General features: G+C 46.9%; 1 protein-coding gene across 3 annotated transcripts in view; it reads left to right on the top strand.

Moving 5' to 3' along the window:
• The window catches only part of ZNF106 (zinc finger protein 106), a 387,174-nt gene that overhangs the window by 160,758 nt on the left and 213,221 nt on the right, over positions 1 to 13,195 (top strand). For all 3 annotated transcript variants that reach the window (XM_085627097.1, XM_085627096.1, XM_085627098.1), the window contains exons 9-10: positions 9,447 to 9,601; positions 9,679 to 9,739. In XM_085627097.1, coding sequence (XP_085483223.1) covers positions 9,447 to 9,601; positions 9,679 to 9,739 — 216 coding nt within the window. The remainder of the gene's footprint in view (positions 1 to 9,446; positions 9,602 to 9,678; positions 9,740 to 13,195) is intronic.

Raw genomic sequence — 13,195 nt, 5'->3', positions numbered from 1 at the left:
ATTGCCGTTCAAGGATAACATCTGATTGATCATGGAAAAGGGGACACTTCCCCCAATACTTCTGAATCGATCTGCCTCCTTCGATTCTATCTCCCACCCAATCTTCATTCAATGCCTACACAAAGCAGGCATTTAAGGACTCACTTTCAGCAGCTCTGCTCTTTTCTTACATGCTGCACCCAGTCAGTTAGCTTGACTCCTTTAACCTCAGTCACCACTAACCCCTTCTGCGAAGTACCACAAGTATCCCCACTCAGCCCCACACCGCTCAACACCTACATTGCAATGCATTATTCGTGCCCATAGGATCAATGGTATTTCCTATGGAGACAACACCCAGCTCATCCTCTCCCTCTCTGAAAGGACACCGAACATCCGGACCAATTTATTACCTGCATGTCTGAAGTCACCAGATCGATGAAAATCAACTGCGTCAAACGCAACAGCAACAAAACAGAAGTAATCCTATTCAGAAAAGACACCTTGCTGTAACACTCCACCTGGTGGCTAACTGAACTTGTACCCATTTCCAACCCAACCATGTGAAGAACCTCTGAATAGTAGTCAACAGCCAGCTTACTGTGACCAACCACACTCGGGATGCTGAAGAACATTTTCAAGTGGCTGCCTCTCCACACTCGCAGAACCGTCACCCCAACAAGCGGGCTATGGCAATGCATTCCATGTAGGAATCGAGACACAACTAGCTAGAAAACTTCAGACCATAAAGAACTCTACTGCCAAACTCACACTCCGATTACCCCACACACATCACCACACACCTCAAAGACCTCCACTGGCTTCCAATCCAATCCAACAAGTATTGGCATAGCCAATAGATCTCGCCTTTGGGACATTATAAGTGTTTAGCCATGCAACAGTTGATGTTGCACTATGGATATTGTGCTGCATAATTAAATACTTATAAGGTCCCAAACGCGAGACCTATTGGCTATGCCAATGCTTGTTCTTTAAGTCGGCTTCAAGACAGAAGGAGCTCAGTGGAGACCTCATTTGGGCCTTCTCTGAAAAAGAAATTATTTTCCTCCTCAAATTCCCGTCCTATCGAAAGGCCAATGAGAGTTGAAACCATCAACTTTGAAGTTGTATAGTCTGCTATTACACCTCTGTGATGCTTCAGGGAAAACATCCATGAAAAGTTCTTTGTTCCTTTGTCTGAGTGCTACCACAATCTTCATTTGTCTTCTGTTCACCACAGAGACATATGATTTGGAGGCATTCAACAGTGAAAGTGCCACCACCGACCTGTTTAATGTGGAGACAATGCGGTTAACTAGACATGTACAGCTAATTGGAGAGTTCCTTGAACCCACCCTTATAAGTTCATAGGTGTGCCCAAACAGGAGAGACATTACAGTTCCCTAGTCAGGGTACCTTACAACCAGATGAGAATCTATCTGAAAATGTATTAAGTTTCTTCTCAGACTAGTCCATTGTTCTTCTTAGTCCTCAGTGACTCCGTGCAATGAGAGTAGGCATGTCAACTTCACTTGAAGAGGCACATTCTTTAGCTTTCCTGGACTACTGTGACCATGCACTTAGGGATTTAGTTCTAGTCCCAAGAGACTAAAAGTTTAATACAGATTCTAAAGGATGATCATGTCAGGCCAAATGATCATATGCACAAAGTAGCCAGTGTCGATGTTTGCTTATTATTAGGCCAGTATTATGTCTTTGAGTCATTCCTCATGTTTGAGACTCCTACATGCCTGACTCAAAATTCAAGGTCCTATTTTTAATTGTAAATCTCTTCAAATCTTAAGTAGATGGAGAGATCCAGAAGATGCAGAAATACATGAAGCATTGAAGTCGGTTTGCTGCAGTTAAAGGAAATTTTATCCCACCGAGATCAGCTGAAAACTTGTGGAAAAGTCTACCTCCAAATCTGGTTCATCCATCCTGCTAGCAGCGACAGCAGACCCAGAGGCCGACACTGCACCTGGAGAGGCGAATAAAAAAGTACAAGGCAATGAATTATCACTTGGCTGTTCCACCCGTCAGCAGCCATCCGGGTGCACCTTCTGATTACAAAAAGTAGTGGTATGAGGATTCAAATAAATAATACTCCTGCTGCTTTCTAGTGGGGATAACCTAAACCAATACAGGAATTTCAGACCACTTTAGACTACAAAAATTGGCAATGCTTTTTGCTCTAACAAATTGCCCCCAGTTATCACAGAGAGCTAGATTTGCTCTATGGATTTATGCAGGACATACTATCCAGTAATCAAGAAAAACATTGAACAAAGCTAACCCTATAATGTTCTGTCTTTAAGATAACATTTTACCACCCCATGGCATGCAATGTGCCAGGGCTCTGACCAGTAGACCACTGCAGCGTGCACCACCCTTTGCCCCTGTCATCGCTGCCAAAACAACTAAAGCATGCAAGTGCAACAGTTCAGATTATTCCAGGTCCCCACAGCTAAATGAATGGCTGGCGAGGCAGGTATTAGTAATTTTGTATGTGTCTTGTAGTCATAAACACCCGTTGTTATGCTCATCTCTAAATTAGATGAGCGTCGCCACTATGTGGCAGACTGTCATAAGTACAGTGTTGACAAGACAATTAAGTGGCGGTGCAGAGTACCGGAAACCAAATTAGACAAAGCAAGGTTCCATATCAGACCATTTCCATGGAGCCTAGCAAACCCTTGGTAGTATGGAACAAGATATTGTAAGAGCATGTAGCCCTCTACTCCACAGCTCTTCGGGTGTTCTATTATGGTGAACAACAAGGTAACGTGCAGAACAGGGTTCCTTTCGAAAGGTCTCTTCCTATCGCTCGATCAAATCCAACTCCTTATTCCAAGGTTGGCTGTGCATGGACGATGGGCCCCCAAAGAAGAATAACCTCTCAGAAAGATATTGTAACTGGGAAAGTTTAACTTGCTCTAAAAGCAGTACTGTCACCAATGAAGTTGAATTACATTGCTGTGGCACTGTCTGTCTGTATTCAAACACCTACCCAGAGAGCAACTGCGCGGAAAATGTCATTTGGATAGACTGGTCAGGAATATATCATTATGCCATTTCAGCAGTGTGTCTCTCCCTGATTAGTGTTGATCAGACTAAACCAAGTAATACATCAAGGAGATCCCCCGGGTCGTTATCAATATAAATCTTGCATCAGGGGTTTAGTGCACATATATACTAGACTATTTGAGAATTGAAAATGAGATGCATTTAGTGAGTAATTCGTTACTTTAGTGATGGCACCAATTTCAGCCTTGATTTTGAAAAGTGGAATACCAGTTTAGATGTGATTTAATATTAGAATGTTAGAATGTCGAAAAATAAGTTAGACATTAGAGTGTCTCATGGCCAAAAATGGCTGGGACAGACCTTCTGCTTTTAATATTCCAATGTTGTTTTGTCTGTTTATCCATTTATTACATTTAGAACATAGTACTCTCACTAGGTGGGATGTTCTAATACCATTATGGCATTTCTTGCCTAAGATTGTACCCCCCTTCAGCATCATTATTTGCCCACTCCTGTTCATCGAGCAATTTGCCCAGGTTCAGGTCCTTTATGCATTATAGCCTTCAGTTTCTGGCATTCATGGTATATTATGTGTATGAAATCCGAGTAGGCGCTCTGAAATATTTTGGGGTCATGGTTAGTGTTTTGTTAATTATACTACTAAATAAATGTCCTGCTTCTGTAGCTATGCTTGGCTCTCCAGGGAGGTGGCTTTTATACACTAACTTCACGAGGAAGGAGGATAAAACATGGAAGGGTGAGAGAGAGACAGAACTTCTTGCTGGCTATAGATAGATGAAAGAAACCTGGCCTGGAGTCAGGAATTGGCGTTCTGCAAAGGCAAGCCTCTGCCACATGGATGGAACACTGATAAGCCAACATTATACGCACACTGGTAATGCAAGAACAGAGGTGGGAATCTTATATTAAACACTTAACTTGTAAGGAACACTTATCTGAATCATGAGTAGGTGTTGTGGTCTTGAGAGTCTGATCGACCTGGATAACAGCAGTGCTCCACAGTGCGCCTAATATCGGAGACCTTGCAGCAGCTAGTCAACTATAAACAAATCAGATAGACAACAAATAAGGGGACAGGGAAGGGAACAGAAGCGTGTAATGCCAAGCTGGTGCAAAACTATCGAAGCAGGAAGCCAGTGAAACTAATTGTTGCCACACAAAAGGGGGGGGGGGGGGTTACTAAAGCAGAGATGGTGTATACTACTCTAATGCAAATAACCAGGAAGTGCCTTATGACCCAGAAGATTCACCCCTCTTGTGGTTAGCCGTACAGCTTCTGGCTTTGTAGCACCCAGTCCTCCACAATGCCCCTTTCTCTTCTGTAGAAGTGAATATACCTTTACATTTTTACGAAGGGCTTTAGTACCATTCTCTTGGTCCTTCTCCAGACATTTTGCTGTTAAACTCTTGACAAAATGAGCACCATCAAACAGTAATATTTAATGTTTCAGAAGGCTTATCTAACTTTTTCCTGAATTGCTGATGTACTTTGACTGAGTGTGCCCTGCCAATCAGGTACCCAAGGCCTGTGTTCCTTCCCTAAACCTGCATTGAAGCCTAAACCCAATTGGCATCTCTGGCCTCATGTCAGCCCCTGGTAAATTGTACCACAGGTACCCAGGGCACTGTGACCAGAGAAGGCCTCTAAGGGCTGGAGCACTTATTGTGCCACCCTTAGAGGTCCTGTACGCTGACACTCACACACTGCCTTTGCAGGCTGCGTATCATGGTGCAGAACAAAACAAGAGTCGACATGGCACACATCACTGTGTGCCACGCCCACAAACCACTCCCCTGGCATACATCAGTCACCCCTCTAGCTCGGTGCCCTATACCAGTGGTGAGGGTACAGGTGCATGAGCCCTGTACCCCTACAGTGCCCAAGTCCATTCCTGGGCCCTGTAAGTGCAGTGTTGCCTTTAAGATTATATCGTGCTGGGAGTTTGTCATTACGAACTCCACAGCACCATGATGGCTACACTGAAGACTGGGAAGTTTGGTATCAAACTTTTCAGCACATTAAACCCACACTGATGCCAGTGTGGGATTTGATGTAAAATGTACGACAGAGGGCATCTTAGTGATGCCCCCTGAAATTCGACCAACTTCTAGTGACCTGACTGAGTGGCTGCGTAGACTGCCACCACCAGCCATGTTTCTTGACCCCTGGGTCGAGAGCCTGCTGCTCTCGGGGGCCTGAAACAATGCACATCCTGGGACTAAGTGCCAATGCTCCTCCCCCAGGATGGGCAGGGGTCACGAAGGAGAAGCTTCAAAGGCATGCCGCCTTTGTGAGCCTCTCGAGACTATTTGCTGCCTTCAGCAGCTGGTCCCCACTGGTTCTACCCCCCACTTTGGGCGGGAGAACCGGCGGGAAAAACAAGTGAGGAAGGGAGGTGTGCCCACCTCTGCCAACTCCACCCCTCAGGTGGAGGAGGCGAGGTGAAGCACAACCTCGAGTCCCCACCATCGTGAGGATGGGGGGACTCTGCCAACCAGGGACGGGCTCCTGCCCCCTCCCACAGGAGAGTGGCAGAATAGGGGGTGTACCCACCCAAGGGAAGGGGACCCATTGGTCCCTGCCCTTTACCTACCTGTAACGCCCCTAAATTTAGTATTTAGGGGGCATCCTGAACCTGCTTCCTCAGATTAGAAACCACAAGAAAAGAAGATAAGAAGAAGGACCGAAGAGCCGTGCAGAGCTAACAAGAGGACGACACCCACTGACTTGGCCCCAGCCCTTCAGGCCTGTCTCCCCTCGAACCTGCTTTTTCGAAATACAGGCGTGTCCTGCAGCCAGCAACCTCACAAACCCCGGAGGACCTGCCTGCCTTCACTTCCAGGACTCTATCTCCCGAGAACACCGGACGTGTTTAAACTGCAGCTTCTGGTGCCAGCCAGAGACCGCGAATCTAGCACACTCTGCACCCACCGACCCCAGCCCGAGCTCGAGTGAATCAACACCACGAGGAGATTCCCCCCCCCCCCGGTGATCCTGAACCGAGATCCGGTGACCCCTGACCTGCCTCAAGCCTCCTGACGCCGCCTAGCAACCTCAATCCAGAGGACCCCACCCCCCCACCGCGACCAGAGCGGGTAAGAAAATCCGACGTCCCAAGGCACCCCTGCACCCGACGCCCCACGGCCTTGTGTGCCCAAACCAACGGTGCCTAACCAACCCACAACATCCCACCTTACCCCTCGAAGTGGTGGTCGCACCCAGAAGATCCTCGTTCCCGAGCCTGCAGTGTTTCTTTGTCCCGGAGGTTCTCCATTGGAAACAGGTTACCCTACCTCAAAACAGCCCCCTGCACCCGGACGCCTAGTGCCGCTGAGGGTGCACCTTTGGTGCTACTTTGGTCCCCAACTTGCCCTGAGCTAAACCCTAGGAGCTTTGCTACCACAGCAGTGTGGCCTGCTAGCCAGCAGCCACCAACCGGAAGCCCCCTGTCCTCCATAGGATAACATTGGGCCTCAACACTCTGCACCCCGCCTCCCTAGTGCACTGAGGGTGCAATCACAGTGCATCACTGACCCTAGGGGACCCCTGAGTCTAACCCCAGAACCTTAACTCCCACAGTCGTTTACTTACCTGCAAACCGATAACCTGTTTTTCTTCCATGTGTGGAGTTTTGAAAACTTGAAATATTCCTTAAAAATCAAAATAATAATCAAAACGCATTTTCTCAACTGCTTTCAGGAAATGTCCCAGTGCTGAATCTAGGCATCCAGCACTGAGTTAGAAAAAATATCGTAAAAGCTACTTACCTGCAATTTTCTGTTGAATCCCATTCATTTCAATGTACTGCTCCAAAAAGTTTCTACGTGTGGAGTTTTGAATTCTGAAAATATTCTTTAAAGATCACACAAATAACAAAAACGCATTTTCTCAACTGTTTTCAGGAAATGTCCCAGTGCTGAATCTAGGCATCCAGCACTGAGTTAGAAAAAGTAACGAAAAAGTAACTTGCGTGCAATTTATTGAAAAAGTCCACTCATTCCAATGTACTTTACCTGCTAAGTGTGGCAATCTGCTACATTTTCTGTCAACCAAAACCAGTATAATTTCTACTGCATTTTTTAACTGTATTACAAACAAAGCATCATATTACTGCAACATATTTATATGCTTACCTGTGCCAGGCTTGCTTGGTTCTAGAAAAATAAAACAGCAGTAGATATTTTTATACAACAATAATTGGCCTAGAGTTCAGTTCTTGAGTGTGTGACTTCATTTGCTGACTGAGTGTGTGCATCAAATGATTAACACTGTCCTCTGATACTGTCTTACTGCTCGACCAAGCTACCACTTTAGAGAGTAAGGTTCTATCTAACTTTAACCTCTGCCTACCTTTGGGGACTCTGGGACTCTATATACACTGTAACTCACTTTGGTGCGGTGTATATATAGAGCCAGTTTCTTACAATTGGTAAACAAATACAGCAGATCATCATTATGATCCATACAACGCTAGCCAGAGCAATGCCAACAGCAACCTTATTTTAAAGACCAGATTATTCCCCCAGCGTTTTTCTGACAGAAGCAGTTTCTCTTCCAATCAGATTAGATCAGGTTCATTGCTTGGTTCTGTAATGCTTGAATATAAATTGAGGGCAGTAGAGGGAGATGTGGTTGAGGTTTTCATTAGGAAAAACTGTATCTTCCCTTGTCTGATATTCCTAATGTGGCTTGCCGCCCTTATATAAAGATGCTTAAACTGCCTCTAGCTCTCTATAAGAGACGATTATATGAGGAAATTGAATAAATCCATGAGTTACCACTTCATCCTCTGCACTTAATAAAGGTTTGTTTACAACATTCCATTATAAATGTTCATCAGTCGGCAGTTACATGAGACAGTCTGTACGGTAATGCACTTTAGGGGTTCTTTGCAATTCACAACCCTTTCAAAAGTTAGTTATGTAAGTTTGTCTGGGTATGGGAGTGACTCCCATCTCTATAATTCAGTGTAGTTCTTACAGTTTCTAAGCCATATGCACATTTTAGCTGAAGCTCTCCTGCATAAACAGTCTCTTTTCATCATTACAATTTAGAGTGGAATGTGACTGATCGCTGAAGTGTTTTCACCAAACCCTTTGCAATGTTTACATATCAAGGTAAGATGTCCGAATGGCATCTTTCAGTTTCATGCTAGCTGTTTATTTTCTCCTCAACCTTTTAGCATCTTGCAGTAGACAGCCATTGCTGTCTGTTCTATGCTAATAAGTTCCATACAAACCAGAGGCTCTACATATTGTGGATGTTTCGATTGTGCCATTGCAAGCATTTTGTTGCAGTTGAAGCAACTACGGTCACTTACTGCTTCACAATTTTGTATTCAAGGAATAATTAGTGTCATCCTTTGCCTCCAGTGTGTATTACAAGCAAGCCAGACTCATTGGCTTTGTCGATACTTGTTTGTAATTGCTTTAAGTGGAGTGAACTATATTCCTTGGGTACGAAAAATATCTTTCTGGTTCTGTAGGAACAGAACCATTACTTTTGGAACCTCCAAACACATTTATGCATCTTTCAGCAGGCAGTTGAGAGGCATTCATAACTCAATAATGAATCTCCTTCCTTTGTGAATCATATATTTATACATTGCACCTCTACACCTACCTTAATTTCTTTTAGGTGAGAAAGTGCTTAAAACATTAAAGACATTTGCACTGCAAACCAACATTTAGTGGAGGCTGTTACTTTTTACCAAATAGGCAATGTAGAACCATTTGGGTTTCAGTAAATGTTATGGTCTTGGCACCAAGAGCCAAATTGTGTTCAGTTGGAGTCCTTTACAAACTCAAGAGAAAAAAATAGTTCTACATTAATTCGCTAAGGAAAGGCCTTCACAGAGCTATCGATAAAAAGCATGGTGCTTTTCACAAAGTTATGTTATAATATATGGGCAACATTTAAGTAGTAAATTTTATATTTGACAATCTGACAACTTTTTTTTTATCTGCACTACTTCTTAATTGAGGTTATACAACTGACACTCACCTTGTCTTTGCTTCCAAAATGCATTTTTATGGCTAAGGGCAGTTAATGACTTTCTTTACTGCTGAAACGTCTTGACACTGAACGCAGATGAGTATATTTATCAATGATCTAATGCAAGAGAGGAGTACTTTGGAATTGTAAAATCTGAGATCCTCTGCCTGATCTCAAGAAAACTCTGACCAGTACTCCTCACAGTTAAATAGTCTTCAAACATACTGAATAAGTATCTGGTGTCATACTTGGTTAATATTACTTTCTATGTATACTGCTCTATGGGTGAAAGTATTTCGAGAAGGTTAATGCACGTTGTTGAAAGTGGTTCTTATCTCTTACTTTGTACCTAGCTTTTTCAGAAGTGTGTAACAGCTTCCTTCATCATTTAGCTTATGGAACTGGGTATCAATTTATTTTGCAGAGCGTTCCCAGGTAGACCAGTTATTGTCCATTTCCTTGCGGGAGGAAGAGCTTAGCGGATCATTACAGAGTTTGGATACCAAAATGCTGCAGGCGCGTGCAACCCTTCAAGCAGCGTATGTTGAAGTGCAGCATCTAATGGTCTTGAAGCAGCAGGTACAGTTATAACCTGGTTGAAGCAAGGCATTGTATGAAAATACGACTGAGCTGAACACTCTATCTTCTGTTTCTAGATAACCATGGAGATGAGTGCAATGAGGACCCAGAGAATCCAGATTCTGCAAGGGCTGCAAGGTACCGACTGCATAGCTGACTTCTGCCATTCTAGGCAGACCCTTTATTTGTCTCAAGATCTTTTGCTAAGACATTTACCAATTAACATTATACTGTTGTATGTAGGTTGTATGTTTGGGATCCTGTCTATACCCATTTGTGTTTATTTAATTCAGGTTCTAAACTATGCATTCAAATACTCTATCTGAAAGAGACAGTTAGTTGTAGATTCCTTACCTTAGAATTTCCTTCGGGCGTCAGACAGGATCTGGAGATTTTTCTTAGCAGTACCCCTGCGTGTTGCTAGGTGGTGTCGGTCAACTCCACGTCCGTCGTTGGCTTTGTGGTCGCCGGGATGACATTGCGAAGCCTACTTAGACGCCTCCCCTGTGTGCTGATATCAGTTCTTTCTTTTTCTGCGCAAGCCTAGCGCAGATCCGGAGAGAGCTACCCCTTAGCCGTTTTTTGGCTAGTCTTTTTTTGATGTTTTGTCAACATCTTTTTCTAGTCTTCGACTCCTGGTGCTCGAGGGATGTCCCAGTGTTGGACCGGTTTCAAGACTTGCGACGCCTGTCCCAAGATGATGTCTCTGACGGACCCGCACCTCGTGTGTCTGTGGTGTCTGTAGCGCGACCACGACCCGAAGTCATGCTCCGACTGCCCGGCCATGCATCCGAAGACTTTGCAGGAGTGGTCTCGAAAGTTACTAGAGGCCTGGAGGTCAGCTCCGCATCATTAAAGGACTCGTTCGAGAGGAAGGTCTCAAGGCTGTTCGCGGATCCCCCACTCCTTATCGCACTCCAAGTCGTCGGTCTTTGGGGAAGCACAATCACTCTTCGCCCTTCTCCCCGTCAGTCAGCTGACATGATACGGGATTCGGAGCCTCGTCACTCAAAGGCTCAGTCTCTGGCGCCTGAATCTAGGAGCCGCAGCATCCCCTGCCCATCTCCCCCAATTTTACGAGGCCTTACACCTCGTCTTTGGACAGCCCAACTCAGCCGGTGCACCTTCGGAACCTGCGGAGCGGGTCGGGGGTCCTAGGCCTTCGATGGTGGCCGATCTGGTGCCGGAGGACCCCCGCAGATCCAGGCTTGGATCTAGTTCAACGCTGGTCGATCTCACTTAACCTTCCCTGGCTGGTGCTGTCCCCATCCTCATCCCCGAGATGGACTCGGAGCCGGATCGATGTCTGCTGACTTCGGCACCGACGCCGGAGTGTACTGTAGTTCCCCTGTTCATCCCTGGTGTTCCCTACCGCCCTGATGGTGGTGATGAGGACTGGAAGGGGTCGCTAGACCCTTTAATAGACCAGCTTGAAGAACTGGACTGACAAGAGGACCTGGGTGACGCCAGTGGTCTGGACACTTCCCCAAACCTTGGCATGCTTTCTCCCCCTACCATGGCTACCGAGGAGGGAGCGTCCTATGCTGTGGTGGTGCAAAGGGCGGCCGAGGTCTTGGGCCTTGAGCTCCCTTCACTGGCAGTCAGGACTAACCTCCTAACAGAGGTGCTTCAGCTTGCGGCATCCACTTCTGAACCCCTATTGCTCTTTAGTGAATCCCTCACTGACGTCCTCCTGGGCACCTGGTCCAAGCCCATCACATGGACTCCGGTGGAAAGGATGATTGCCCGCCACCACTACCCGGCCCTGAGCGCCACAGTGTTCCTCACTCAACACCCTTCCCCCGAGAGCTTGGTGGTCCACTCCTCTTCTTCAAAAAACGCATTCCCTTCTATCTCCCCAGATAGGGAATCCAAGAAGCTGGACCATCTTGGGAAGTGCATGTTCTCCTCCTCCAGCTTGGCTCTGCGGTCCCTGAATACTGCATGCTTCTTGGGCCAATACTCCCATACCATCCAGTATACAGTTGCGCAGGTGCTGCCTCAGTGCCTGGAGTAGGCCTGGGATGTTCTCTCCCAGGCAGTGGCGGATGGGAGAGACACAGCCAAATTCACGATAAGATGTGGACTGGATACCACCGACTTACTAGGCAGAACGATTGCCACGTTGGTGGCCCTTTGGCGCTATGCCTGGTTGAGGACATTTGGCTTTTCGGGGGATGTCCAGTCAACTTTGATGGACATCTCTTTTGATGGCCGTTGTCTTTTTGGCGACAAACCAGACTCTGTGCTGGAGCGCTTTAAAGGTTCTAGGGCTATGGCCAGATCTTTTGGCCCCCACTGCGCCTTCTCGCCCACTCCAGTCTGTTTTTCGTCCCTTCCGTGGTTACGGAAGGGGCGCCCAGCCCCGTCTGGACCAGCCTAGCCACCGGTTCACGCAAGCTGCCCAGCCTCTGCGTGGCCGCGGATGTGGGACCCAGTGACCTTGCTGGTCTGGAAGCCATCAGCCTGGCCAATCCACCCTCCCCCTCCCCGCCGTAGCCTGAAAACCTTCCTAGTTCTATGTTTCAGGCCCATCAATGCCCAGTGGGAGGTAAGATTCGCCATCACCTCCCCCACTGGCAATCCATCACGTCAGACGGGTGGGTTTTGCAAATCATCCAAAGGAGTTACTCCCTCCCCTTCGAGACTACCCATCCCTCCATGCCACCGTCCTTCCATCCCATGTCGGAGGATCATTTGGCACTTCTCCCCCTGGAAGTCTCAGCTCTCTTGGCCAAGGGAGCTATATAGAGGGTCCCTGTGCTAGAAGTAGGTCGTGGTTGCTATTCCCGCTACTTCCCTCAACCGCTTCCTCTGAAAGGAGAGGTTCCAAATGCTCACCTTGGCTTAGGTCCTGCCTGCCCTCGACCCCAGAGACTGGATTGTGGCATTGGACTTGCAGGTAGTCTATTTCCATATTCACGTCCTGCCAGCCCACAGACGCTATATATGGTTCACATTGGGCCACAAGCACTTTCAATTCACAATGCTCCCTTTTGGCTTTACCAGTGTCCCTCGGGTGTTCACGAAAGTGATGGTGGTGGTCGCAGCTCATCTACCCAGATCTTGGGTTCCAGTCTTTTCCTATTTCAACGACTGGCTGTTGAAGGCGGGCTCACCCCAGGCTGACGTCGCCCACCTCCAGACTACGGCGGACATCCTGCACTCGCTGGGATTCACTATCAACGTGCCAAAGTCACACCTGACCCCCTCTCAGACACTCCCTCGTCTGAGCTGTTCTGGACACAGTGCAGTTTCGGGCCTATCCTCCTGAGCAGCGAGTCCGGGATATTCAGGCTATGATACTGATGTTTCAGCTTCTATCCTGGATTTCAGTGAGAATGACTCTGAGGCTGCTGGGCATCATGGCCTCCTGCATCCTCTTCTGGTGGATCATGCCATGTGGCATATGCGGGCTCTGCTGTGGGACCTGAAGTTCCAGTGGTCGCAGCATCACGGGAATCTTTTCTACTACGTCCAGATCTAGGAGGGAGCTGCACAACAACTGCAGTGGTGGTTAACGAACCGAGCTTGGGTCAGAGGCAGATCCCTCCCCCAACCAGATCTAACAGTGGTGGCAGATGTGTCACTTCT

The sequence above is a fragment of the Triturus cristatus genome, chromosome 9 (assembly GCF_964204655.1).
Source record: "Triturus cristatus chromosome 9, aTriCri1.1, whole genome shotgun sequence".
NCBI lineage: Eukaryota > Metazoa > Chordata > Amphibia > Caudata > Salamandridae > Triturus > Triturus cristatus.
Note: the sequence above shows the minus strand (reverse complement) of the source record. Positions and strands in the feature narration are given on the sequence as shown.